This window comes from Paroedura picta, chromosome 3 (assembly GCF_049243985.1).
Source record: "Paroedura picta isolate Pp20150507F chromosome 3, Ppicta_v3.0, whole genome shotgun sequence".
NCBI classification, from domain to species: domain Eukaryota; kingdom Metazoa; phylum Chordata; class Lepidosauria; order Squamata; family Gekkonidae; genus Paroedura; species Paroedura picta.
In genome coordinates this window covers 169,691,331-169,717,472 of record NC_135371.1, presented here as the reverse complement: position 1 = coordinate 169,717,472, position 26,142 = coordinate 169,691,331, and the positions used below count along the sequence as shown (strand labels likewise).

Here is a 26,142-nt window from a genome sequence, read left to right as displayed (position 1 = left end):
ATCTTTGCAATGTTTCTTAGAGGCAGCACGGCCCTGCTTGCTGATATACGACATCTAGGGAGGCATTGGTAGTGACGGTGGCCTCTGACAACAGAGGACCAAATGCCGTCCCCTCAAAAATCTCGGTGATAAAGATTTTAGGATCCTAAGGGAGAGAGAAGCTTTAATCTTTGCAGATCAGGTGAAGGGTAAAGACCCTTATGAACCAAATCTTCAAGGCCAGTTTTTTTTTCAGTTTGCCTGGTTTCGTTTTCTTATCCAGCTCATTTAATATGTGGCCATATTTTGGTTACTCAGCTTTTTCACCTAGTTAGTGAAAACACAGATGTAGTAGAGGCCAGTGGAGCCAAAGTCTCTAGATACAGAGGGCATCCCAATAAAAGCAGGAAAATGATTATCCTTTCCATTGTTCCTCTTAATATTTGTGAAACAGCCCTGGGGGTGGAGAGCAGCCCCAGGGGTGGAGAGTGTCCTGGCTGTCCAAGATGGAATAGAGCCAATCAGGGTGCGGCCAGCTTTGATTGGCCCTCCCTCTCCAGCTCCCACCCTCCTTCCCTGGAGGCTAGCCACTTTGCTCTCAGATGCCTGAGAGACACACACATAGACACAGAGAGCCTGCCAAACTGCAAACGACCCCTGATTACCTGCTATGTCTCCTGCTGCAAGAGAGAAAGAGAGATAAACTGCACATGAGCCCCAAACTGCAAACAACCTTTGCTTCCCTGCTACTGCAAACTAGCTCCAAACTGCAAACAACCCTTGCTTCCCTGCTACAAAGGAGCCCTGATTACCTCCTATGGTTCCTGCTGAGGGAGAGAGCGGGAGAGAGAGAGAGAGATCTGCACCTGCCAGTATCCCCTGGGTCCTAGCGCCTATAGCATTCCTGGTTTCAATGGGCTTTCTTGCTAGTATTTATATAATACGACTTCTAAATAAAAGAGAATGTACCAAAGTATCCAAAACAACTCTTAGGATCTGTGCACACTTAGGATCTCCCCCCCCCTCAATTAGAACCAAACTGAGATCCTGCCATGTTCTTGTTACAAAACTGAGATTTTGTGTGAAAATCTTTTTTTGACGGTATTGATATAAACCAGTCATACAGAAAAATACTGCACCCCAGAAACCTGAGATGTGAAATAATCCCAGCTAGACATGCCATAAAAGCACAGGGAGCTGTAGCCAGCCTGAAAGGCAGGTCAGCATACAGGGAAACCTCTTGATTGAATTTAGAATGTAAAAGGTAAAGGTATCCCCTGTGCAAGCACCGAGTCATGTCTGACCCTTGGGGTGACGCCCTCTAGCATTTTCTTGGCAGACTCAATACAGGGTGGTTTTGCCTTTCCTTCCCCAGTCATTACCGATTTACCCCCCAGCAGCAATCTGGGTACTCATTTTACCGACCTCGGAAGGATGGAAGGCTGAGTCAACTTTGAGCCGGCTGCTGGGATCGAACTCCCAACCTCATAGACATCGCTTCAGACAGCATTTCTGCTGCTTATCACTGTGCGCCACAAGAGGCTCCTTAGAATGTAGGTATGTAGCTATAATCCCTGGCTGTCTCTTATTATAAATGTTAAGGAAGAAATAAAGTGGAAACAGTTTCTGATAAATGAAGCGAAAGCAGAAGATGATTTTAAAATAAACGCTAATCAAAATGTACAAATGGTCCATACTTGTGAAACATAAGACGTCGAGAAGTCAAATAGACGTTTTAGAAAAATGTGGAGGAAGGAGCGTTCATCTAACAAGTATAATATGTCTTGGGATAAATTAAACAAAGGTTTGTTTCAATAAGAATCAATTAGAAAAATAGCACCTATATAAGGAGCAAGAAGTCAGAATGAAAACAAGTTTTGAGGAATCGTGTAAAAGACTGATCGTCTAAATTAGGTTAGGAGGGACTAGGAAACGGAGGCACACAGTAACTCTGTTGGACAATGCATGATGTGTCTCCAAACACTACAGCCCAGAACTAAGATCCTTCTACCACTGTATTCCCAATCATAGAATCATGGAAGGGGCCATTCAGGCCATCTAGTCCAACCCCCTGCTCAACGCAGGATCAGCCCTAAGCATCCTAAAGCATCCAAGAAAAGTGTGTCTCCAACCTTTGCTTGAAGACTGCCAGTGAGGGGGAGCTCACCACCTCCTTAGGCAGCCTATTCCACTGACTGTGAAAATTTTTTTCCTGATATCAAGCCTATATTGTTGTACTTGTAGTTTAAACCCATTACTGCGTGTCCTCTCCTCTGCAGCCAACGGAAACAGCATCCTGCCCTCCTTCAAGTGACAACCTTTCAAATACTTAAAGAGGGCTATCATGTCCCCTCTCAACCTCCTTTTCTCCAGGTTGAACATTCCCAAGTCCCTCAACCTATCTTCATAGGGCTTGGTCCCTTGGCCCCAGATCATCTTCGTCACTCTCCTCTGTACCCTTTCAATTTTATCTACGTCCTTCTTGAAGTGAGGCCTCCAGAACTACACACAGTACTCCAGGTGTGGTCTGACCAGTGCCGTATACAATGGAACTATGACATCGTGTGATTTTGATCTTATCTTGTCCAGAGACGACCAAGGACGTGTGAGTTGTAACACTATGGTTTATGGCACCTGGTGCCTCCTTCCCCCCCCCCCCCATGGGAACTTTCAAGTTTTGGGCGGGAGAAATGTATTGATAAGGGGAGGCAAATCTGTCCTCAGGCAGATTTGACTTTCTTAGCTTAGGTGTATGAAGTAATTTCTCAATAAACGCTTTCTTTCATCAAGAAGCTTGTTGTGAGTTCTTGCAACACTTGACATTAAGTCAAATCTCGCAACACCTTTCGCCTGCCAAAATGCAGGACGAAGGCAACAACTATGGTGAGCAGGATGAGGACCTGTACGGGGATTACACCCAAGAAGAACTGGGCGCATCGGGCTCGTTTGGCTCGGGGATGACCAGAGCCTTGGGTGAAGCAACCTCGGGGCATTCCGAATTCCTGGAGAGGCACATCACCGAACGCAGGCGGCTGTCGAAATACGACCGCCTGACCGGGGATGAGCTGTGGCCAGACCAACTGCCCGCGGGGGTCCCAGACCGTGGAATGGCGGCGACCCTGGAGGTGCAGGAGCTGCAGCAGAGGATCAGCCGGAATTCAGGAGAATTGGCACCGGAATCACAGCACGAAGCGCGACGCCTCTTGCGAGAGATGCAGGCGGAGCCCCGAGGGTCGAGCGGTCGGCGGTCAGCGGGACTCCCGACTCTGCGAGAACGTATGGCGGCGGCGGAAGGCGCCGGGGCCGAAGCCGAAATCGCGGCGCTGGCGGCAGCGGAAGCGGCCGCGCACCTCTCGGACGAGGGGGAAGACTACGGCGACTTGGAGGGCGCTGCAGCTGCCCGGAGGGAAGAGCCCCAGGCGGGGGCTCGAGGAGAGGTCGCAGCGGGAGCTGACGGAGCTGGAGCAGCGCGAGCGGTGGCGGCGGGTGCCGGTGGAGCCGCGGCGGCGGGTGCCGCGGGAGTGGCGGCGGCTGCCGGTGCAGCTGCGGGCGTAGGGCGCGGGGTGCGTCCGCATCCCAGAGGAGCGAGGGCGCTTGGGGATTGGTGCCCTGGCCGTTTGCCCCCGCATCTCTGTGGAGTAGAAATGCGAAGCACGTACAAATTCAAGGCTCGTTTGTCAGGAGACTCGTCGGCTTTCCCGGGATTCCTGGTTCACCTGCAAGCCTATATGATGGACATGGGTTTCACGTTCCAAGACGATGCGGAGCGCATCAGGTTCGTGGGGGAATGCTTGGAGGGAGAAGCGGCTAAGTGGTTTATGGATCCTTACCGCTACAACCCAAGAGCGGTTCGTAACTACAATCACTTCATCAGAACCATGCGCCTGATGTACGTGGAACCGTTCGAGAAAGAGACGGCTGAGAAAGACCTCAAGGCGCTCAAGCAAGGGTCAAAGACGGTAGGTGAGTACGCCCGGGAGTTCCGGAAGCTGTCTGCGGCGGTGCCAGACTGGACGGAACCACAGAGGGTGAACAGGGGCACAGCAATCCCACGTGGAGCCCTTTGCTACTTGGCTGCTTCACTTGTCACTTGGAGGAGGGCAGGAGGCTGTTTCCTTTGGCTGCAGAGGAGAGGACACGCAGTAATGGGTTTAAACTTCAAGTACAACGATATAGGCTAGATATCAGGAATGTTTTTTTCACAGTCAGAGTAGTTCAGCAGTGGAATAGGCTGCCTAAGGAGGTGGTGAGCTCCCCCTCACTGGCAGTCTTCAAGCAAAGGTTGGATGCACACTTTTCTTGGATGCTTAGGACTGATCCTGCGTTGAGCAGGGGGTTGGACTAGATGGCCTGTATGGCCCCTCCAAAGCAGGAAATGTTCAAACACATTTTCTCACTTCCTTGATAAAGCTGGATCCATCATGCCTCTCTGGGCTTAACTGCCTCTGACCACAGTCCATTTGGAAGCAACGGGAAACTTGGAAAGCCAAGCAGGAAATGTGGGGAGGTTTATATACCAGCCTGCTGCACCGGAAGCTTCAGTCGGGGTTGGAAGGAGTCACCAAGAGAACACAGAAGACGTCTAGAGGGCAGCAGTGAACAAGGTGAGAAAAACCCCTCTGTTCTTCTTCTGGGCTAATACCTGACTCAGTCCTCACTGGAAGAAAGAGACTGTGCTCAGCTTTAGTGGCACAGCAAAATCGGAGCACAGTGGCACCTTTAAGACCAACAAAGATTTATTCAAAGATTTATTCGCGTGCCTGCACTCGAAAGCTCACGCCTTGAATAAATCTTTGTTGGTCTTCAAGGTGCTACAGAGCAACACGGCGACCCGCTTGACTCAGTTTTAGTGCTGAGCTTTCAGCCAGACCTTTCCTGCACCCAGAAATTGGCCTGACTCACTGCTTGTCTGGTAGCAGGGCAATTTCCGGGTTCCACATGACATTGGGGATGTTCCAGGCCTGGGCTGACTCAGGGTCTCATTTGCCCCACAACAAGGGGACACGGATAATTCTATATCCCCTTTTCTACCCCGGGCGGCAACAAGGCCTAAGTCTGGCCAGGGCTGTCCTGGCCCAGCTCCTCCCCACCTTCACTGCCTGGGGCATTTTTTGTTTGTTTATTTAAGAATGCGTATTGTGTTGGTACGCAATTTGTTGTCGTTATCTGTTCAGTCGTGTCCGACCCTCGGTGATTCTATAGGAAAGTCTCCACCACTCTGATTCCACTCTGTCAATGACAGCTTCTTTTAGTTGGTTCATGGTCATCCCTGTGTCGGCTTTGGTCGTGTCGAGCCAGCGGATGCTTTGGCGACCACGTTTCCTTCTGCCGCTGACCATGCCGAGCATTAATGGTTTTTCTAGTTCATTTGATCCCATGCTGTGTCCGATAAACAAATAAATAAGTGAGCTTTAGCCGTAATATCTCGCCTTCTAATGACATAGTTGGTTTGCTCCTCTCTAAAACTATCTTGCTGGTTAATCTGTCACAGCCCGCAGGCCACGGGGAAGGACCTGGCAACACGCCCCGTCTTTCTTGCCAAGAAAATTCTACGGTACGCAATACCGACTTCTTAAACAAAACAAAAAGAATATCTCTTTCCCTCAGTTTTCACTCCTTGCCTTTAGCACCTCCTGTCCCTGATATGACTCTGCGTCTCTGTCCTCCAGGTCCCTCCAGACACCCTTTCCCCCTCGATCTCACTAATGAAAATGGAGTCGGCTAAGCTGTGTAAATGGCTGGCGGCCAGCTTTCTTCTCCTCGCTTTGCTGACGGATCTCACTGCAGCCTGCAATTGCAATACTACTACCGCAGAGGATGCATACTGCTCCTCACCATCTTGTAAGTGGCTGCCAACACCAAGGAATTGTCATCTGTGCCATCTCTTGTCACCCCACCCCCTCCATGTGCCTTCATTCTCTCTCTGGACCCTGGTGCTATCTAAAAGATGTATGCTGCCAAAAAACATGTATGCACACACATATATGCGAATGCTGGCAGGGGCTCCTGAGAATTGTAGTCCACGGACATCTGGAGGGCCGCAGTTTGACTACCCCTGATCTAAAGCATTTGTCATTTTAGGGACTGCACTACAGACAGGATATATAGAGAAACAGGCTATAAGAAATATGAGCTGATATCTGTGAGCCTTCATAATTTTCAGCTCTTTGTGACGATTTTAGATAGATAGATAGATAGATAGATAGATAGATAGATAGATAGATAGATAGATAGATAGATAGATAGATAGATAGATAGATAGATAGATAGATAGATAGATAGATAGATAGATAGATAGATAGATAGATAGATAGATAGATAGATAGATAGATAGATAGATAGATAGATAGATAGATAAGATAGATAGATAGTTTGGTGTAGTGGTTAGGAGTGCGGACTTCTAATCTGGCATGCCAGGTTCGATTCTGCGCTCCCCCACATGCAACCAGCTGGGTGACCTTGGGCTCGCCACAGCACTGAGAAAACTGTTCTGACCGAGCAGTTCTCTCAGGGCTCTCTCAGCCTCCCCTCCCTCACAGGGTGTCTGTTGTGGGGAGAGGAAAGGGAAGGAGATTGTAAGCTGCTTTGAGACTCCTTTGGGGAGAGAAAAGTGGCATCTAAGAACCAACCTTCAGTAATCTTAGGGCTCTCTCAGCCTCCCCTCCCTCACAGGGTGTCTGTTGTGGGGAGAGGAAAGGGAAGGAAGCTGTAAGCCGCTTTGAGACTCCTTCAGGCAGAGAAAAGTGGCATATAAGAACCAACTCTTCTTCTTCTTCAATGCTCCCATCCTGGCAGATGCATAAAAGATTATAGATATGTATTTTTTGAATAAGCCTTCCCTATAAGCACCTGGAAGCATATTATATTGTAGGAGTTTAAACAATCACCTATAGTCTGGGATAACTGGATTAGATAAATAAAGTAATGGCCTCAGATTATTAAGGGGAGTCATTGGGGAAAGGCGATTTTTTACTTTATTGAATTCTTGTTGGCGGTGGCTATCCAAAATTCTTTGTTTTATCGTCTCCTTTACTCGGTTGAAACCAAGAGGGTATTAACTGTTTCAATAAACCCCATGAGCAAAGTTTTTCTCAAGAGTGGGTATCTACAGTACAACCAATGAATCAGCATTTTCTTCTTGCAGTGGTGAAGGCCCGAGTTCTTGGTTACGCTAACCCCAAAGACAAGACACTCTATAATATCGAAGTCACATTGGTAAGCATTTCCTTCTCCAGCGTAAGACTGGGAGCCAAAATTCACAATACAAAATATGTCAGTCAGGACACAGTTTCCACCTCTTCTTATGGTCATTGCGTGGTCATTGCGTTTCCATTGCTGAAAATGGCCCCAGAGAGGGCCCTGTTTCCTGCTCCTCTAACACCACATGCTCACCCCAAGAGTCCCCCCCAGCCCTATTTCAGAAGGCAAAACTGCTGCAGGAGAGAAGCCCAAAGGCCATCCCAGCCACACCTCATTTGCAGGGAGAAAAAGAGATTTAGAAAGGTGAGTCCCTGCTAGAACATGTCACCATGTCAGGCTGGGAACCCATCTCCTGACTTGTGGCTATTTCATTCTGCGTTTTGAACCTAAGACTTTGCCACAACCCCAAAGGCAGGCATTTTATTAATTTTATTTATGTATTTATTATAGTTGTATCCCGCCCTCCCCAAAGGCTCAGGGCGGTTCACACGGAACAGAACAGAAACAATAAAATCAGAGTCCAGTAGCACCTTTAAGGCCGACAAAGATTTATTCAGGGTGTGAGCTTTTGAGTGCAAGCACTGAAACAGTACAGATAACTTATATTAACAATGATGAAGGAAGTGAAACGACAAGCAACATGGAACCGTAGAAAAATAAAACATTAAAGTGACTCGTACTGATAGCCCAGTGGGTTGGGCGGAACTGCAGTGGGTGCCATGGGAGGGAGGCTCAGGGGGCAGGCCCTTGGGAAGTGGTGGTTCAGGTTGACCTCAACCAAATGCCTGGCGGAGGAGCTCCCTTTTGCAGGCCCTGAGGAACTGTCCAAGTTCCGTCAGGGCCCTGATCTCCTCTGGGAGCTCGTTCCACCAGGTGGGGGCCAGGATGGAGGCCAAGTGAGCTTCCCTGGGGCCAGCGATCAGCAGGAAGTCGGAATTGCTAGAGCGTAAGGCTCTCTTGGGGGTGTTTTAATGATGACCTTTACCATCACATTATGATCATGAATGGCACAGCTGATGAGGGAGGGGAGTAGGGGAACATTCCATCCCTGGCTTTAAAAGCCAATACCGAGACAGGACGAAAATCTCAAAGACAGCAAGCTCTCACCTGGCACCTCGCCATTCCTGCTCCACAAAAAGCAATTCAGTCAATATGTAGTATTCCTAAAGCACACACAATAGGTCAATTGATTTTATTTATCTTCGATACCGTCCTCTGATGTACATTACTATTCCCCAATCCTTTAAATATGAGGCTGAGATTTAAGACTTGTGCAGCCAAGCTTCAAAGAAAGAAAGACCATGGCTACGTGGAAGTGCCTCTGCTTTCCATGCAGAAGGTTCCCTGGCATCTCCAGGTAAAAAGGACCGGGGTGTATCTTCGCTCCGTAGCAACACAATACATTTGAGTTGATCAAGCAGTCGGTGATGTAAAATAACTCTGCTTGACAGCCGGTCAACGCAGACAATATTGACCTTGTTAGACCAATGGGCTGACTCAGTATAAGGTGGCGTTATGGGTGAAAACTGAGATCATAATTCAATCAGCCATGTTGAATTACACAGAGAGAATTGGGAATACTGGCTTCAGTTTAGAAGTTTGATCAGAACAAAAACTCCTGACCCACTGCCCTCGTCCTAATCACTGAAGGACACTCTCTCTCTCTCTCTCTCTCTCTCTCTCTCTCTCTCCAGGTGCTGAAGGGTCCAGAGACACTGAAAAGCGCTACGCAACTCGGAACAGAAAAAAAGGCCAGCCCCTGTGTATATGCACACCCCACCCCTTTCAACAAAGATGAATATGTCTTTCCAGGTATGCATTGCCACCAACCGTCAGAAAGTATTTGAGGCACTTCTGCCTCGTACGACCTCTGCTAGCTTCCTTCTGCCCAACAGATGCAACCAACAGCTCAGAACCAGTCAAGGTCCAAAGGGGAGAAGGCTGGATATATCTGCTTTATCTGAAAATAAAACCCAATTCAGAGGTTAGCTGGCCATCTCCAAGGCAGCCACTTCCTCCAAGACTGTCTCTGAAATGAATCAATTTCAGGAAGAAGCAGTTTCCAGTTCTCACTAAAACAATCATAGAATCATACAGTTGGATTCTATGGATTCTATACAGTTGGATTCTATACAGTTGGATACCTCCTGAGTCATCTAGTCATCTAGTCCAGCCCTCTAGAATCACAGAATCATAGAGTTGGAAGGGACCTCCTGGGTCATCTCATCATCTAGTCCAGCCCTCTAGAATCACAGAATCAAAGAATCAAAGAATCATAGAGTTGAAAGGGAACTCCTGGGTCATCTAGTCCAGCCCTCTAGAATCACAGAATCAGAGAATCATAGAGTTGGAAGGGACCTCCTGGGTCATCTCATCATCTAGTCCAGCCCTCTAGAATCACAGAATCAAAGAATCATAGAGTTGAAAGGGACCTCCTGGGTCATCTAGTCCAGCCCTCTAGAACCACAGAAACAAAGAATCATAGAATCATAGAGTTGGAAGGGACCTCCTGGGTCATCTAGTCCAACCCTCTAGAATCACAGAAACAAAGAATCATAGAATCATAGAGTTGGAAGGGACCTCCTGGGTCATCTAGTCCAGCCCTCTAGAATCACAGAATCAAAGAATCATAGAATCATAGAGTTGGAAGGGACCTCCTGGGTCATCTAGTCCAGCCCTCTAGAATCACAGAATCAAAGAATCATAGAATCATAGATTTGGAAGGGACCTCCTGGGTCATCTAGTCATCTAGTCCAGCCCTCTAAAATCACAGAATCAAAGTTGGTTCAGAGTTGGTTCTCATATGCTGCTTTTTCAGAGCCCTGATATTACTTTAGAAGGAGAGTTGCCCCTTTTCTCTACCCGAAGGAGTCTCAAAGCAGTTTACAATCCCCTTCCCTTTCCTCTCCCCACGACAGACACCCTGTGAGGTTGGTGAGGCTGAGAGAGCCCTGATATTCCTGCTCGGTCAGAACAGTTTTATCAGTGCCGTGGCGAGCCCAAGGTCACCCAGTTGGTTGCATGTGGGGAAGTGCAGAATCGAACCCGGCATGTCAGATTAGATGTCCGCACTCCTAACTACCACACCAGACTAGCACGATTGGTCATTGTGGTGGGGTGGGTGGGCAGGTCAACAAACTCGCACCCATTCAGGAAACCCTTTCAGGGCCTTCACGAAACCCTGGTTGAGAAAGCCTGTCCTCGAAGGACCCAGAATTTGAATGGGTACAAGGCACCTTCATATATTCAAACAAGAACGAACAAACACCTCAAGGAGAAAGTACCACCATCATCACTGGTAGCGGATCCACTCTGACACAGAATGCAAAATGCAGCCACAGAATTGGGGTTGACTGGATTGATTTTTGTATTGGTTTGATTTTTATAAAGATCTCTACTTCTGATGAGAAAGTCTGGTCATGTCACCTGACTCCCACAGGCGACAAACCACAGTGAATCAGCCACTGCATTTCCCACCTCCCCGCATTAACTTTTCTTTCTCTGCCTTTTATGTCAAACAGTGACGCAAGAGGGTAAAAAGCTCACTACGTCACCCTGCAGCTACATTAGGAGATGGCGTGTGACCCCTCGTGCAGACAGGAGTGGCCTCAGAGGAGCTTTCAGAGGAAAGTGCAGAGGTTAGTGGCTAATCAAGAAGAAGTGTTGTTTCTTATATGCTGCTTTTCTCTACTGCTCGGTCAGAACAGTTTTATCAGTGCCGTGGCGAGCCCAAGGTCACCGAGCTGGCTGCATGTGGGGGATCGCAGATTCAAACCCGGCATGCCAGATTAGAAGTCCGCACTCCTAACCACTACACCAAAGTGGCTCAACCAAGAGACAATGTGTGACAAGGAACTAGCAGGAATTGTAAGAGCAGAGATGTTCAGGGAGCACTGAAGGGGGTGGGGAGAGATGCTTCTTGTTCACTGGCAGTCTTCAAGCAAAGGTTGGATACACACTTTTCTTGGATGCTTTAGAATGCTCTGGGCTGATCCTGCGTTGAGCAGGGGGTTGGACTAGATGGCCTGTATGGCCCCTTCCAACTCTAGGATTCTATGATTCTATGATTCTCAATGAAGGGTTCAATCTAGTTTGATGTTAGGTCAATGGGAAAGTGGCCAGAACTCAGAAGCTGGATGACTGTCGGCGCCACATGGGAACTCTCTTGGGTGCTGCTGGTTGCTTAGGGGCAGAGAAAGAGACAGCAAGGTTGTCAACAGGGAAAGGAGGAACACCTGAAAGAGAGGGAGTAGTAACTTGCTCCTCTTCTTTCTACGCCCGGTCCTTATATCCCCATTGTTGTCTCCCAAACAGGTAATCCATCACGATGAGCAGATTCCTAAATGAAGACCTATTCCAAACAACCAACTCAGTACCTGCTTATGGTTCCTTGAGTAAAAGCAAAACATGATGAGTCAACAACACTGGATTCTCTAATAACAAATAAAGTTTTCCCTGCAGATTCTGGTTAGTCTGAGCTTTCAATGCAAACGCATGTCTAGTCCAGGGGTTCTCAACCTTCCTAATGCCTTTTAATCCAGTTCCTCGTGTTGTGGTGACCCCCAACCATAACATTAGGCAAGTGTTCTTTCAAAGAAATTAAACCGAAACTGACCAATGGCGTGAATAATCCTGATTATGCCATCACCACCACCACCACCACCACCACCTCCACAGCCGTCTAGGGTAGCATTGGTGGTGACTGTGTTTCAGCACATTGGCTGAAGGGCTGAAGACCCTGGCCATTTCCGCATTAGGAGACATACCTTGCTTTAGCCTCACTTTGGATTTCCTTTGGATGCTGCAAGTCAAGTCTAGCCTTTCTGCATTTGGACTTTCCTCCCCTTATTTCCTAGGCTGAAATTCCATGTATATCCCAGGCTGAAATTCGCAACATACTTTCCACACTGAGTCCAAAGGAGGAAACCTCCCATCATGTGTTGCTCCCTTCCCCCTTTCAAAAAAGTGTGTCTTGCAAAGTGGGGCCTGCTTGCACTTTTGTTTTTGTTGTGCCCCTTAATCCCACTTGATCGCATCTCCCATTCCCCCAAAGTGTCCCAAATGTATTTTTAAAACAAACCAGGGTTATAGCGTTACAATGCTGTTTCTAATTCTAAAGATAAGAAAAAGCGTTGTAACGCAATCATCCCTATTTTGTTTTAAAGACAATTTTTTTAGAATGGAGGGAGAGAGGCGGAGGGAGGACGACGACAAGCAAAGTGGATTTCCCAAACAACTCGAAATGACAGGCGCGGGGAAAAAACAGATTACACACATTTCCACATTGGGCAGCCCCAAATTAGACCCTGTTAAGCACCGCTTTAATATATGAAAACTGGTTTTCAGCGGGGCAAGTGAGTGGGAAATTCAGGACCATGCCTGAAGAAGCAAATTTTAGTGTGGAAACGGACAAAGAGGTCGAGCCTTTAAAAATGCAATCCGAAACAGACCCTTATGAACCAAATGTGGAAACAGACCCTTATGAACCAAATGTACAGGGCCAGCTTTTTCACCTAGCTAGAGAAAACACAGATGTAGTAGAAGCCACCAGGCCCCAAAGCCTCTATTTAGAGTGGCAGTCTAGACAGTCGCAAATCTTGCATTTCAGCCAATGCCCTGGCCTTGGTAGCCAAGGCTAGCCTGATCCTGTCTACTTAGAACCCGAGTAAGATTGGCCCTGGCTATTACTTGGATGGTACATTGCCAAGGAAGACTGGGGACTGATACACAGAGGCAAGGGGACGAAGAACCACCACTGAACGTTTCTTGCCTTACTGGGTCGCCATTTTCCACCACCATTTCCACTTTTATCTCATCCAACGACCCACACGGAGCCCTTTGCTATGTGGCTGTTTCGACGTCACTTGGTAGCCCTCCTTGGTACACAGACAGGAATACCTATTGCTGCTCAGTGTCTGAAGAAAGGCTCTCCGTGGGAAATAGAGGCATCACAACACATGGCAGCTTGTGGTGCTGGGGGCAGATGAGAAGGCAGCTACCAAGAAGCACCAACTAGGGTTGTGCGCGGCGGCGTCCAAATTGGCAGTTCCAGGCCGACGCAGCCAGCGCCATGGGGGGGAGGGGAGGCATGGGCGCCGGTGCATCTGTCGGCACACACACGTAGGCGCGGAGCCGAGTTGCATACTGGCACCCACACCTCCCCTCCTCCCCGCAGCACGGCGCTGGCTGCATCGGCTCGGAACAGCCAATTCAGACGTACAACCCTAGCACCAACAGTCAAACCGCCTGGGTGGGAAGATGGTGCTTCTAGTCCAGCCAGACATATAATTGGATACATGACGTCTTCTGCTGAACCATCCGAGAAACTCAAAGAAGGCATGAGCTTTCACATTTCACAAAACTCTTTCTTTCTCAAGGAACATAAACCTCCAAAACAGCAAAACGTCAAGCACATTTTCTCACTTCCGTAGAACCATAGAGTTGGAAGAGACCTCCAAGGTCTTCAAGAGACCTCCAAAGTCCCACCTCCTGCAGAATGCAGGAAATTCACCTGCCCATCCAACTTCATGCTGAGAGGATGCCTCCACATAAAAAAAAAAAACATACACACACACACACACACACACACACACAGCATCCCTGGGCAGTCTGGCCTGGAGGAAATTCACCTTCTGACCTGAAAGTGGCCATTTGGCATTTCCTTGGGTATGCAAGAAAGCGCCACAAGAGACAAGCACCAACACAATCCCTTCTGCCCAGCCACTCACAATCTGCCCAAGTTCACAGAATCAGCATTTCTGTCTGATGGCTATCTAGGCTCTGCTTTAAAACTTCCAAAGGAGGACCCACCACCTCCCAAGAAGCCTGCTTCACTGAGGATACACTCTAACTGTCAGGAACTTCTTCCGGATGTTTAGCAGAAATATCTTATGAATTAATTTCATTCCATTGGTTCCAGTGCTGCCCTGTGGGGCAACAGAAAACAACTCTGCTCCATCCTCTATGTGACAGCCCTTCAAGATTGCTATCATATCAGCTCTGTCATCTTTTCTCTAAGCTAAACAAACCAAGCTGGCTCAAGTTTTCCTCATACATCTTGGTCTCAAAACCCTTCACCTTTTCTGTTGCCCTCCTCTGGATGCCCTCCAGGTTGTTTACACTCTTCTCTAGTTGTGGTGCCCAAAACTGAACAGAGTAGTCTAACCAGAGCAGAATAAAGCAGTACCATCACCTTGCACAATCTGGACACAATATTTCTTTTGATACAGCCTCAAAATCCATTTGCCTTTTTAGCCACCGACTCACACTGCTGACTTGTATAGTCTGCTAAGACCCCTAGATCCTTTTTGCACATACTACTGCCAAGACTGGTCCTCCCCAATCTTGGCGAATTTTATTTTTCTTACCCAAGAGCCTCTTGTGGCGCAGTGTGGTAAGGCAGCAGAAATGCTGTCTGAAGCTGTCTGCCCATGAGGCTGGGAGTTCGATCCCAGCAGCCGGCTCAAGGTCGACTCAGCCTTCCATCCTTCCGAGGTCGGTAAAATGAACGCCCAGCTTGCTGGGGGGTAAACGGTAATGACTGGGGAAGGCACTGGCAACCCACCCCGTATTGAGTCTGCCATGAAAACGCTAGAGGGCGTCACCCCAAGGGTCAAACATGACTCGGTGCTTGCACAGGGGATACCTTTACCTTTACCTTTACTGCCAAGACTGGTCTTCCCCAATCTTGGCGAATTTTATTTTTCTTACCTAAATGCTTAACTTCACATTTGTAACTCTAAAAATTTGTTTTATTCATTTTGGCCCAGCTTTCCAGCCTTAATAAAGCTGGATCCATCATGCCTCTCTGCACACAACTGCCTCCGGTCACAGACCTTGAGCAGGAAAGGAACATTTGGAAAGCCAAAGAGGAAATGTGAGGAGCTTTATGTACCAGCCTGATGGACCAGGACCTTCAGTTGGGGCAGGAAGAGGGTCAGCAAGAGAACACAGAAGACTTCTAGATTGCAGCAGGGAACAAGGTGAGAAAAACCCCTGTGATCTTCTCTTCCTGCAAACCCCCATCATCCTCCCTGGGAGAAAAAAAAATCTGCTCTCAGCTTTAATGCTGAGCTTCCGGTCAGTCACGTTGTGTGGTATTCCATCTCATCGCCTCAGTTGTCAGCCTTAGCAATTCCCTTCCCTGATATGACTCTGCATCTCTGTCCTCCAGGTCCCTTCAGAGACACTTTCCTCTTCCATCTCACTAATGAAAATGGCTAAGCTGTGTGAACTGCTGGCAGCCAGCTTTCTTCTCCTCACTTTGCTGACGGATCCCACTGCAGCCTGCATGTGCGTACGGCAGGGCGTAGTAGAGGCGCACTGCTACTCTCCTTTCTGTAAGTCTTTGCCAGCATCTTTGCCATCTCTTGTCACACCCCCCCCCAAGTGCGGCTTCAATTTCACTCTGGATCCTGATGCTCCCTCTAACATGCTTAAAGGTAAAGGTATCCCCTGTGCAAGCACCGAGTCATGTCTGACCCTTGGGGTGACGCCCTCCAGCGATTTCATGGCAGACTCAATACGGGGTGGTTTGCCAGTGCCTTCCCCAGTCATTACCGTTTACCCCCCAGCAGCAAGCTAGGTACTCATTTTACCGACCTCGGAAGGATGGAAGGCTGAGTCAACCTTGAGCCGGCTGCTGGGATCGAACTCCCAACCTCATGGGCAAAGCTTTCAGGCGGCTGCCTTACCACTCTGCGCCACAAGAGGCTCTAAAAAAAACATACTTACACACACTCAAATGGTTTCTCTATTGTCTTTTGGTTAACTATGGCAATTATATCACTCAAGGCAGAAAGATAGTAAAGTTACTACATAATAGAGTCAAGAGCATAGGTTCTTTGTCTTTTTAGGGATGCAGATAGCCTACAAATGGTATATAAGGAGAAACAGGCTATAGGAATTGGGAGCTGGTGTCTGTGAGCCTTTATGCCAGTGGTTCTCAACCTTCCTAATGCCACAACCTTTTAATATAGTTCCTCATATTGTGGTGACCCCAACCATAGAATTATGCAAGTGTTCTTTCACAGAAATTGAACCAGAACTGACCAATGGCGTGAAGATCCATAGTTCAGGATTGTATATAACTTGGTTTTTTTCTGGAGTTTCTCAATTCAGAGTTCTGCCTCGTAGATCATCTAGTCCAACCCCCTGCACTATGCAGGACACTCACAACCCTATCGCTCACCCACTGTCACCTGCCACCCCCTTGAGCCTTCACAGAATCAGCCTCTCCATCAGATGACTATCCAGCCTCTGTTTAAAAATCCCCAAAGATGGAGAATCCACCACCTGTTCCACTGAGGAACCGCTCTAACTGTCAGGAACTTCTTCCGGATGTTCAGACGGAATTTCTTTTGCATTAATTTCATCCCATCGGTTCTGGTCCGTCCATGATAAAGTTTTGCCTCTCTTAGGAGAGAGGACAAGCGGTATTCTGATAACTCCATGTATCATCCCCAGCAATGAAAGGACAGAAGTCCCAGAAACTGAGTAAGAGACCAGTACAACTGCATAGATCAGGGGTAGTCTACCCCTGGCATAGATGACCATTTGATAACCCTCAGCTGCTGTAAGCAACCTGTTCTCTGTAGTGTCGGTGCAGTCCCGCATGCTGAATATTATGAAGCTGACCTTCCTGGAGGTAGTAGCATTGTTGGTAGAGCAGAGAAAGTTTGCGTGGTGATAGCCATCGCAGAGACCAAGTATGTGGCTGCTCATGACACCTACAATATTAGCACAACACGTACAGGTTCCCTTGGGGTGGAGTTTATTTGGCATTCCAAGGTTTAATTCCTGTTCGACATAACAATAAAAATAGGCTTGTGGCAGGCATCACGATAGGGCATTTAAAAGTCATGCAGGAATATCTCCATCATCACAGTGCAAATCAACAGAAGCACTCAGATTTGGAGTATCCCTGCAAACTGATGGACGCTGCGTTCTTCACACCTGCCTCAGTCTTGGTCATGCCTACAGCTGCCAGTTGTAGATACTAAAACACATCCCAGAAATTTGATCGCTGGCATTGCTGTTCCTTTGCCCAGTTTGTGAGCTGACATTTTGCTTTCTGGCAGTGCCAACATGGAGGGAAGGAGAACAGTCAGCATTTATAAATACTGGGAAGGTGGGGGATATTCTAGTCAGATTTCCTAACAAAACTACTGCTAAAACTTTAAAGGGACCAAGCCCTATGAAGATAGGTTGAGGGACTTGGGAATGTTCATCCTGGAGAAAAGGAGGTTGAGAGGGGACATGATAGCCCTCTTTAAGTATTTGAAAGGTTGTCACTTGGAGGAGGGCAGGATGCTGTTCCCATTGGCTGCAGAGGAGAGGATACGCAGTAATGGGTTTAAACTACAATGATATAGGCTAGATATCAGGGGGGGAAATTTCAGAGTCAGAGTAGTTCAGCAGTGGAATAGGATGCCTAAGGAGGTGGTGAGCTCCCCCTCACTGGCAGTCTTCAAACAAAGGCTGGATACACACTTTTCTTGGATGCTTTAGGATGCTCTAGGCTGATCCTGCGTTGAGCAGGGGGTTGGACTAGATGGCCTGTATGGCCCCTTCCAACTCTATGATTCTATGATTCTATAAAAACTGTGGTACTGCATTCTCTGCCATGAGTTCTCAGAAGCTTGACTTGTCGCTGACTGCTTTACAAGTTAGTGCAAGAAGAGCAGTTGGGGTCCCCCTGATGCCAACAACAAATATCATTCTGACTTGTCTCTCCTTCCCCCTCCCTCTCATAGAAGGGAGGGTGGGGGGTTATGGATTCCAACATTTTTTGCTGCTGTGACTGTTGTTATGGATGTTGTGATAGTCCATTTTGATGGGGGTTTTAATGGGGTTTTAATGGGTTTCTAGCTGGACTAAAACCGCCACAAGCCACCTGGGAGTGGCGGTTATTGGATGGATGGATGGATGGATGGATGGATGGATGGATGGATGGATGGATGGATGGATGGATGGATGGATGGATGGATGGATGGATGGATGGACGGACGGACGGATGGACGGATGGACGGATGGATAGATGGACGGATGGATGGATGGACGGATGGATGGATGGACGGATGTATGGATAGACGGACAGACGGACAGACAACCAAGGCATCTTTTGCATCACCAATTTGGCTGCAATCACCACTTGCTTGCGCATGGGTCTAAATCCCACTTTCATACAGAATCATGATGTGTGTCCAAACACTACAGCCCAGACCTAAGATCCTTCTGCCACTGTATTCCCAATACCAGCATGATGCTGGTGGAGCCCTGCTCCCATCCCTTGATGTGGCACCAAAACAAAGAGACTGTATGGATAACAGCAGTGAACCTGGCAACATACATCATTCATGAGGTGTCCTTTCTTCTCAGCTCTGAGTTCACAGTAAGCGTTTCACTAAGGGGAACATCACAAACAGGTGGCTGAAGGCAAAGCAGGAAGAACAGAAGCTCGGTCAAGCTCACGGCAGGCCACTGTGCCTGTGAATGGCCTGGACAGTCACAGATTTTGTATTTCAGCCTGTGTCTTGACCTTGGTGGCCGAGGCTAGCCTGATCTTGCCTGCCCAGAAGCTGAGTAAGGTTGGCCCTGGTTATTACTTGGATAGGAAATTACCAAGGATGATTGGGGATTGATACACAGAGGCAAGGCGAGGGGAAACTACCTATGAATATCCCTTACTTGAAAACCCTACAGCAAGGGTAGTCGACCTGTGGTCCTCCAGGTGGTCCAGCAAATGCTGGCAGGGTCCATGAACATCTGGAGGACCACAGGTTGACTATCCTTGCCCTACAGGGTCACCATAAGGAGGTTGTGACCTGATGCCACTTTCTACCACCATTTCAACCTGTATTTCTGCCAAAGATCCCACGTGGAGCCCTGTGCTACGTGGCTGCTTCAACCTCACTTGGTAGCCCTCCTAGGTACACAGACAGGAATACCTATTGCTGCTCAGTGTCTGAAGAAAGGCATCATGGCTCTCCGTGGGAAACAGAGGCATCACAACACATGGCAGCTTGTGACACTGGGGGGAGTTGAGAAAGTGTCTACTGAGAAGCACCAACAATGAATCTGCCTGGGTAGGAAGAGGGCATGGTGCTTGTAGTCCAGCCAGACATATAATTGGATACATAACGTCTTCTGCTGAACCATCCGAGAAACTCAAGGAAGGCATGAGCTTTCCTGTTTCACAAAACTCTTCCTTTCTCAAGAGAAATAAACCTCTGAAGCAGCAAACGTTCAAACACATTTTCTCATTTCCTTAATAAAGCTGAATCCATCATGCCTCTCTGTGCAGGACGGCCTCTGGCCACAGTCCTTTGGAGAGGAAAGGAAAACCTGGAAAGCCAAGGAGGAAACGTGGGGAGCTTTATATGCCAGCCTGCTGGAGCTCGACCTGCAGTTGGGGCAGGAAGGAGTCACCAAGAGAACACAGAAGACTTCTAGAGAGCAGCAGGGAACAAGGTGAGAAAAACCCCTGTGATCTTCTCTTCCTGCAATCCCCCATCATCCTCCCTGGGAGAAAAAAAAATCTGCTCTCAGCTTTAATACTGAGCTTTCAGAATCACAGAATCATAGAGTTGGAAGGGGCCACACAGGCCATCTATTCCAACCCCCTGCTCAACGCAGGATCAGCCCTAAGCATCCTAAAGCAGGACACTCACAACGCTTTCGGTCAGTGACGTTGTGTGGTATTCCAGTAAGACCATCTCCTCGCCTCAGTTTCCAGTCCTTGTTTTTAGAAACTCCCTTCCCTGATATGACTCTGCATCTCTGTCCTCCAGGTCCCTTCAGAGACCCTTTCCCCCTCAATCTCACTAATGAAAATGGAGTCCGCTAAGCTGTGTGAATGGCTGGCGGCCAGCTTTCTTCTCCTCGCTTTGCTGACAGATGGTACTGCAGCCTGCTCATGTATACCTGAGACCGCACTGAGTGCATATTGCTCCTCTGGTTTTTGTAAGTATCTGCCGGCCCCAGTGAATTATCATCATTGCCGTCTCTTGTCACCTCCCCCCCCCCCATGTGCCTTTATTTTCACTCTGGGACTTGATGTATACTGCCAAAAACATATAAACACACCACAGGAGTGGTTTAAGGATTTTCAGGGCCCGTAGTACAGGAGGCAATTTAAGGATTCGCAGGGCCCCAGTAAAAGACTATTTTGGTGGAAGAAGCCAGACTGGGGCAGTGGAAAGGGGGTGTCACTCTGAGTGTCCTTAAAAGGGCGAAAGAGGGGTGGAGAGCCCTGATCGATTGGGGAGAAGGCATTGTGCAGGACCACTGGAAGTGCAAAGGCCCGTAGCACATTCTACATGCACTACATGGATGACAATATTCACACGTGAGGTACAGGTTCTATTGTGATGGTGAATATTCGGCATTCAAATATGTAATTCCAGTTCAACGTAAGAATAAAAAAATTCACTTGTGGCGGGGATCATAAGGGACAATTTAAAAGTCATGGAGTCATATCTCCGTCCTCAACACAGTGATGTCGAGAGTTATTCCCATTACCTCTCCAGAGTGGCTGCTAGGTCATAACCATAAAGGTCAAGGTAAAGGTATCCCCTGTGCAAGCACCAGGTCATGTCTGACCCTTGGGGTGACGCCCTACAGCGTTTTCATGGCAGACTCAATACGGGGTGGTTTGCCATTCCTTTCCCCAGTCATTACCGTTTACCCCCCAGCAAGCTGGGTCCTCATTTTACCGACCTCGGAAGGATGGAAGGCTGAGTCAACCTTGAGCCGGCTGCTGGGATCGAACTCCCAACCGCATGGGCAGAGCTTTCAGCCTGCATATCTGCTGCCTTACCACTTTGTGCCACAAGAGGCTCTTGTCATAACCATAGTCGTACTGAAAAAGAAGCCGATAAATTTTCAGGAATTATGGGACAGCAGAGGAGGGTCAAGAAGGGGTAAGGTAAGGAAGGGGGGGGGGAACAAGAGGTGTTATTTGTTCTCCTATGGGGCCACACACATAGCACTCCCCCACAGAGCAGCAGTATCACAGACCCATTTGGAGTTGGGAAAACAGCATGGGAGGAAGGATGAAGCCCCTTCTCCCACCATATAAAACTTCCAATCTAAATTTGGGGGTCTGCATTCTTTGTCCCAAGTCCCTAGAAGTGTGCCTTGTGACTGACGGCTTCACAGCCACGTCAGAGCAATCTAATATAACACATCAAAAACGGCAGTGTGTAGCTTGGCCCCTCTCCTTCCTTAGCATAATCCACTTGATGTCTAGAAGAGCTGAAAGCAGTGGAATAAGGCCAGTATTTTCTTCTTGCAGTGCTGAAAGCCCCAGTTCTGGATATCACTGACGATAAAAAATCCTCTGAGAGGCGCTATAATGTCAGGGTCTCCAAGGTAAGCATTTCCTCCAGCTGCATAAGACTGAGGGCCAAAATTCACAATACAAAATAAGTAAGGTTTCCGCCTCTTCTTATGGTGTTGTCATAGTATTTTCATCACTGGAAATTGCACCGGAGAAGGGCCCTATTTCCTATTCCTCTAGGCCAGGGGGAGTCAACCTGTGGTCCTCCAGATTTTCATGGACTACAATTCCCATGAGCCATGCTCACCCTAAGAGTCGCCCAGCACCATTGCAGGAGGCAGAAATGCTGCAGGAGAGAAGCCTAAAGGCCATCTGTCATGAACCCCTAGTTCCTGACCCGTGGTTTTTGTCCCCTTTAAGGTTCGCCTCATTCCTCTAGGCTCCCGGATCTCCCACTGAGTTTTGGCACCTTCCTGAGCCTGCTGGGAAGTGCCCCTCCCATCCCCCTCTAGTTGAGAGCCAGTTTGGTGTAGTGGTTAGGAGTGCGGACTTCTAATCTGGCATGCCGGGTTCGATTCTGTGCTCCCCCACATGCAGCCAGCTGGGTGACCTTGGGCTCGCCATAGCCCTGATAAAACTGTTCTGACCGAGCAGGAATATCAGGGCTCTCACAGCCTCCCCTCCCTCACAGGGTGTCTGTTGTGGGGAGAGGAAAGGGAAGGCGACTGGAAGCCGCTTTGAGCCTCCTTCGGGTAGGGAAAAGTGGCATATAAGAACCAACTCTTCTTCTTCTTCTTCTTCTTCTTCTTCTTCTTCTTCTTCTTCTTCTTCTTCTCTGCATTTCAAAGCCTCCTCCAGCGTTCCTTTCCTTATCTCCTCTCACAAGCCTGGCTTCGCTGGGAACACAGACTAAACAACATCTGGCTGGATGGGATGTTTTGGCACCTTGTAGATCAGAGGAAACAATATTGCCCTTTCTGTGCGAACCCACATTCCCACCAAATGCTGCCCCTATGCCCTCCCTGCTCAAATTAAGGTATATAAACTATGCAACCCCCTTCCCCAGCATCTCTGTCAAGATTCCTATCTATGAGCTGTATGTGATGTTCTAATCTTGGTCCCGATTCTCCCAATAAAGACTTTTCCTTAAAGCTTCATCCCAGAGCCCGAGAGTGAGGTCTGCTGTGCGAATCTGCTGGGTCTCAACCGCTTGAGAGAGAACTTTGGAAATGTGAGTCCCTGCTAGAATATATAATCATGAGGCAGGTCACAAATCCATCTCCTGGCTTGTGGATTTTGGCCCTAAAGCTTTGCTATAACCCCAAATACCAGCATTATAATCACCAATGGCACTGCAGATGAGTGGGGTGAGTAGGGGAACGTTCCATCCCAGTCTTTAAAAATCAACACCAAAACATGACAAAAAACCTCAAAGACAGCACGTTCTCACCTGGCACCTCACCATTCTTTCTCCAGAAAAAGCAGGCATCATTGTGTAGCATTCCTAAGGTGCACATGATAGGTGAATTGATCTTGTTTCTCTTCAAAACCACCATCTACTGTACATTAGTATTCTCCCCTCCCTTAAATATGGGGTTAAGATTTAAGACGTGTTCGGCAAACTTCAAAGAACAAGGGCTGTGGCTCATTGGAAGTACTTCTTCTTTGCATGCAGAAGCTCCTACGTTCAGACTCTGGCTTCTCCAGTTTAAAAGGACCAGGGAGTATCGTTTGGTGTAGTGGTTAGGAGTGCGGACTTCTAACCTGGCATGCTGGGGTTGATTCTGCACTCCCCCACGTGCAGCCAGCTGGGTGACCTTGGGCTCACCACGGAACTGATAAAGCTGTTCTAACTGAGCAGTGATATCAGGGCTCTCCAGCCTCATCCACCTCACAGGGTGTCTGTTGCGGGGAGAGGAAAGGGAAGGCAATTGTAAGCCTCCTTCGGGTAGAGAAAAGCGGCATATAAGAACCAACTCTTCTTCTTCTTCTTCTTCTTGCTCTACAGCAGCACATAAATTTGATTTGACCAGGCCGTAGGTGACGTGAAATGCCTCTGCTTGACAGCCTGGAGAGTCACTGCCGGTCAAAGCAGGAAACGCTGACCTTGATGGACAGGTGGTCTAACTCAGTATAACGTGACATCATGGGTGAAAACTGAGATCATAATTCAGATCAGCCATGTTCACACTGACAGTTGAATTGCTCAGGGAGAACTGGGAATATTTTCTTCAGTTTTCAAGTCCTATCCAAACAAGAATTCCTGACCCACTGCCCTCGTCCTGATCACTGAAGAACATGCTCTCTCTCTCTCTCTCTCTCTCTCTCTCTCTCTCTCTCTCTCTCTCTCTCCAGGTGCTGAAGGGCCCAGAGGTCATGGAAAGCACTCCGGACATCTATACAACAAAGGAGGCCAGCAGCTGTGGATATATACACCCCACCCCTCTCACCAAAGATGAATATGTCTTTTCAGGTATGCATTCCCCCAGCACTGGCTCTAAAAGGAAGCAACTGCAAACAGCAGGAGATTCTGATTCTCATTAAAACAAAATAAATAATTTGTTCTCAGCATGAATGATAAGGGATGGTTCTGGAGAATCTGCTATACATTTCATCCTCGGGTGCTACAATCACAGAATCATAGAATCATAGAGTCGGAAGGGACCTCCTGGGTCATCTAGTCCAACCCCCTGCACTATGCAGGACACTCACAACCCTGTCGCTCCTCCACTGTCACCTGCCACCCCCTTGAACTTTCACAGAATCAGCCTCTCTGTCAGATGGCTCTCCAGCCTCTGTTTAAAAATCTCCAAAGATGGAGAACCCACCACCTCCCGAGGAAGCCTGTTCCACTGAGGAACCACTCTAACTGTCAGGAACTTCTTCCGGATGTTTAGATGGAATTTCTTTTGAATTAATTTCATCCCATTCGTTCTGGTCTGTCTCTCCAGGGCAAGAGAGAACAACTCTGCTCCATCCTCCATATGGCAGCCTTTTTAATACTTGAAGATGGTTATCAGATCCCCTCTCAGTCGTCTCCTCTCTAGGCTAAACAGATCAAACTCCCCCAACCTTTCTTCATACGTCTTGGTCCCCAAATCCTTCACTATCTTTGTTGCCCTCCTTGGCTCTTACCACCCCATGCCCATGGCACCAAGCAGCAAACAGAGGGAAGCTGTACATGGCTTAGACATACAGCACATATTTTGCATGTGGAGGATCCTTGACATCTCCAAGAAATGGCAAGGAGGTGGCAAAGCTATGGAAGACTGCTGCCAGTCAGAGAACAAATATGGCCCTAGATGGACCAAGGATGTGAGCTGGTACAAGGCACCTCAAGGAGGAAGTATCACCTGGCATGAGCCAGCAATGCCATCATCACTGGCAGGTCTCCAGATGCCACTAAACTTCTAGAAAAACAATGATGTATTTAGTGTGTTTTCATCAGCTTTTCCATCATGCAGAAGAGGCCCTGGACACAGGTATTGGATCAGGTTTTACAAAGATCCCTACTTCTGATGAGAAAGTGTGGTAAGGTCACCTGACTCCCACAGGAGACAAGCCACAATGAATCAGCCACTGCATTTTCCACCTCCCCGTATTAACTTTTAATTCTCTGCCTTTTATGTCAAACAGTGACGACACATTATAATTATGCCGTGACCAACCTCTGCAGCTTCAATAGGAAATGGGATGATCTCTCCGATGAGGACAAGAAAGGCCTTGAAGGAGGGTTCAAAGGGAAGTGCAAATAAGAGGTCAGTGGCTCATCAACCAAGAGACAATGTGTGACAAGGACCTAGCAGCAATTGTAAGAGGCCAAGGACTTGCAGGGAGCACTGAAAGGAGGGAAAGCTCAGGAAGAAGCATCTTGCTCTCATGGAAGCCTTCAGTCTAGTTTGAAGTTGGATAAAGTCAAAGGGAAAGCGGCCATAATTCAAAAGATGGATGACTGTGGGAGCCACATAGGAATGCTCTTGGGAGCTGGTTACTTAGGGGCAGAGAGAGAGCGAGAGCAAGGTTGACAACAGAGAAAGGAGGAGCCAATTAATGGCCATTTATGCACTGGAGGTTTCATGCCAGACTGCAGGCTGGAGTTTTAGTTACGGCAGGTTGCCCCACCTCTTCCTGCACCCACACGGGGGAGCCTTTGTCCTGGTGAACCTCATCCATCCCTGATTTGTGCTCCTGCACAGGAGCTGGGGCAGTGAACTTCCCAGTGCGTAAACGGGCAAAGTGAGGAAGAAGTCAATTGCTCCTCTTTTTTCTGTGCCCGGTCCTTATATCCCCGTTGTTGTCTCACAAACAGGTCCTCCATCAACACCAGCAGATGACTGGATAAAAACCTCTTCCAAACAAACAACTCAGTACCTGCTTATGGATCCTTCAGGGAAAGTTAAACATGGACTCGGATGTGACAACAACACTGGCTTCTCTAATGCCAAATAAAGTGGTTCCTGCAGATTCTGGGACGTTTGAGCTTTTATTGCAAATACGTGCCTAGTCTGTTTTCGTACAGAAAAAAATAAAGGGAAGAGTTCAGTGGTGGGGATCTGAAGACATGTACAGAAGTTGAAAGCCAGCCGTGTAACTCAGACTGAAACTACATGGACATTGGGGTCTGTGAGAAACCATTTCTGTTGCAAGAACCTGACCCTGTTTAGTGCATAGCGTTGCTTGGT

General features: G+C 48.1%; 2 protein-coding genes and 1 long non-coding RNA gene across 4 annotated transcripts in view; 2 read left to right on the top strand and 1 right to left on the bottom strand.

Moving 5' to 3' along the window:
• The window catches only part of SYN1 (synapsin I), a 239,048-nt gene that overhangs the window by 114,150 nt on the left and 98,756 nt on the right, over window positions 1-26,142 (bottom strand). The window lies entirely within an intron of this gene.
• Window positions 4,496-11,729, top strand: LOC143833522 (metalloproteinase inhibitor 1-like). The gene is made up of 6 exons (XM_077329432.1): window positions 4,496-4,583; window positions 5,649-5,820; window positions 7,124-7,194; window positions 8,874-8,991; window positions 10,701-10,817; window positions 11,494-11,729. Exons 2-6 carry the CDS (start codon window positions 5,685-5,687, stop codon window positions 11,508-11,510), a joined length of 459 nt encoding a protein of 152 aa, XP_077185547.1. The 5' UTR covers window positions 4,496-4,583; window positions 5,649-5,684; the 3' UTR covers window positions 11,511-11,729.
• Window positions 23,516-26,142, top strand: LOC143831424 (uncharacterized). Its single transcript, XR_013228875.1, has 3 exons — window positions 23,516-23,933; window positions 25,097-25,218; window positions 25,770-26,142. It is a non-coding gene; the product is annotated as an uncharacterized LOC143831424 (long non-coding RNA).

What these genes read in the sequence shown, in the direction of transcription:
- LOC143833522 (XM_077329432.1), top strand. Translation starts at nt 5,685, where the DNA reads ATGAAAATGGAGTCGGCTAAGCTGTGTAAATGGCTGGCGGCCAGCTTT. An exon ending in ATAATATCGAAGTCACATTG is followed by an intron (nt 7,195 to 8,873) that starts GTAAGCATTTCC and finishes CTCTCTCTCCAG; the next exon opens with GTGCTGAAGGGTCCAGAGAC. An exon ending in AGATGAATATGTCTTTCCAG is followed by an intron (nt 8,992 to 10,700) that starts GTATGCATTGCC and finishes TATGTCAAACAG; the next exon opens with TGACGCAAGAGGGTAAAAAG.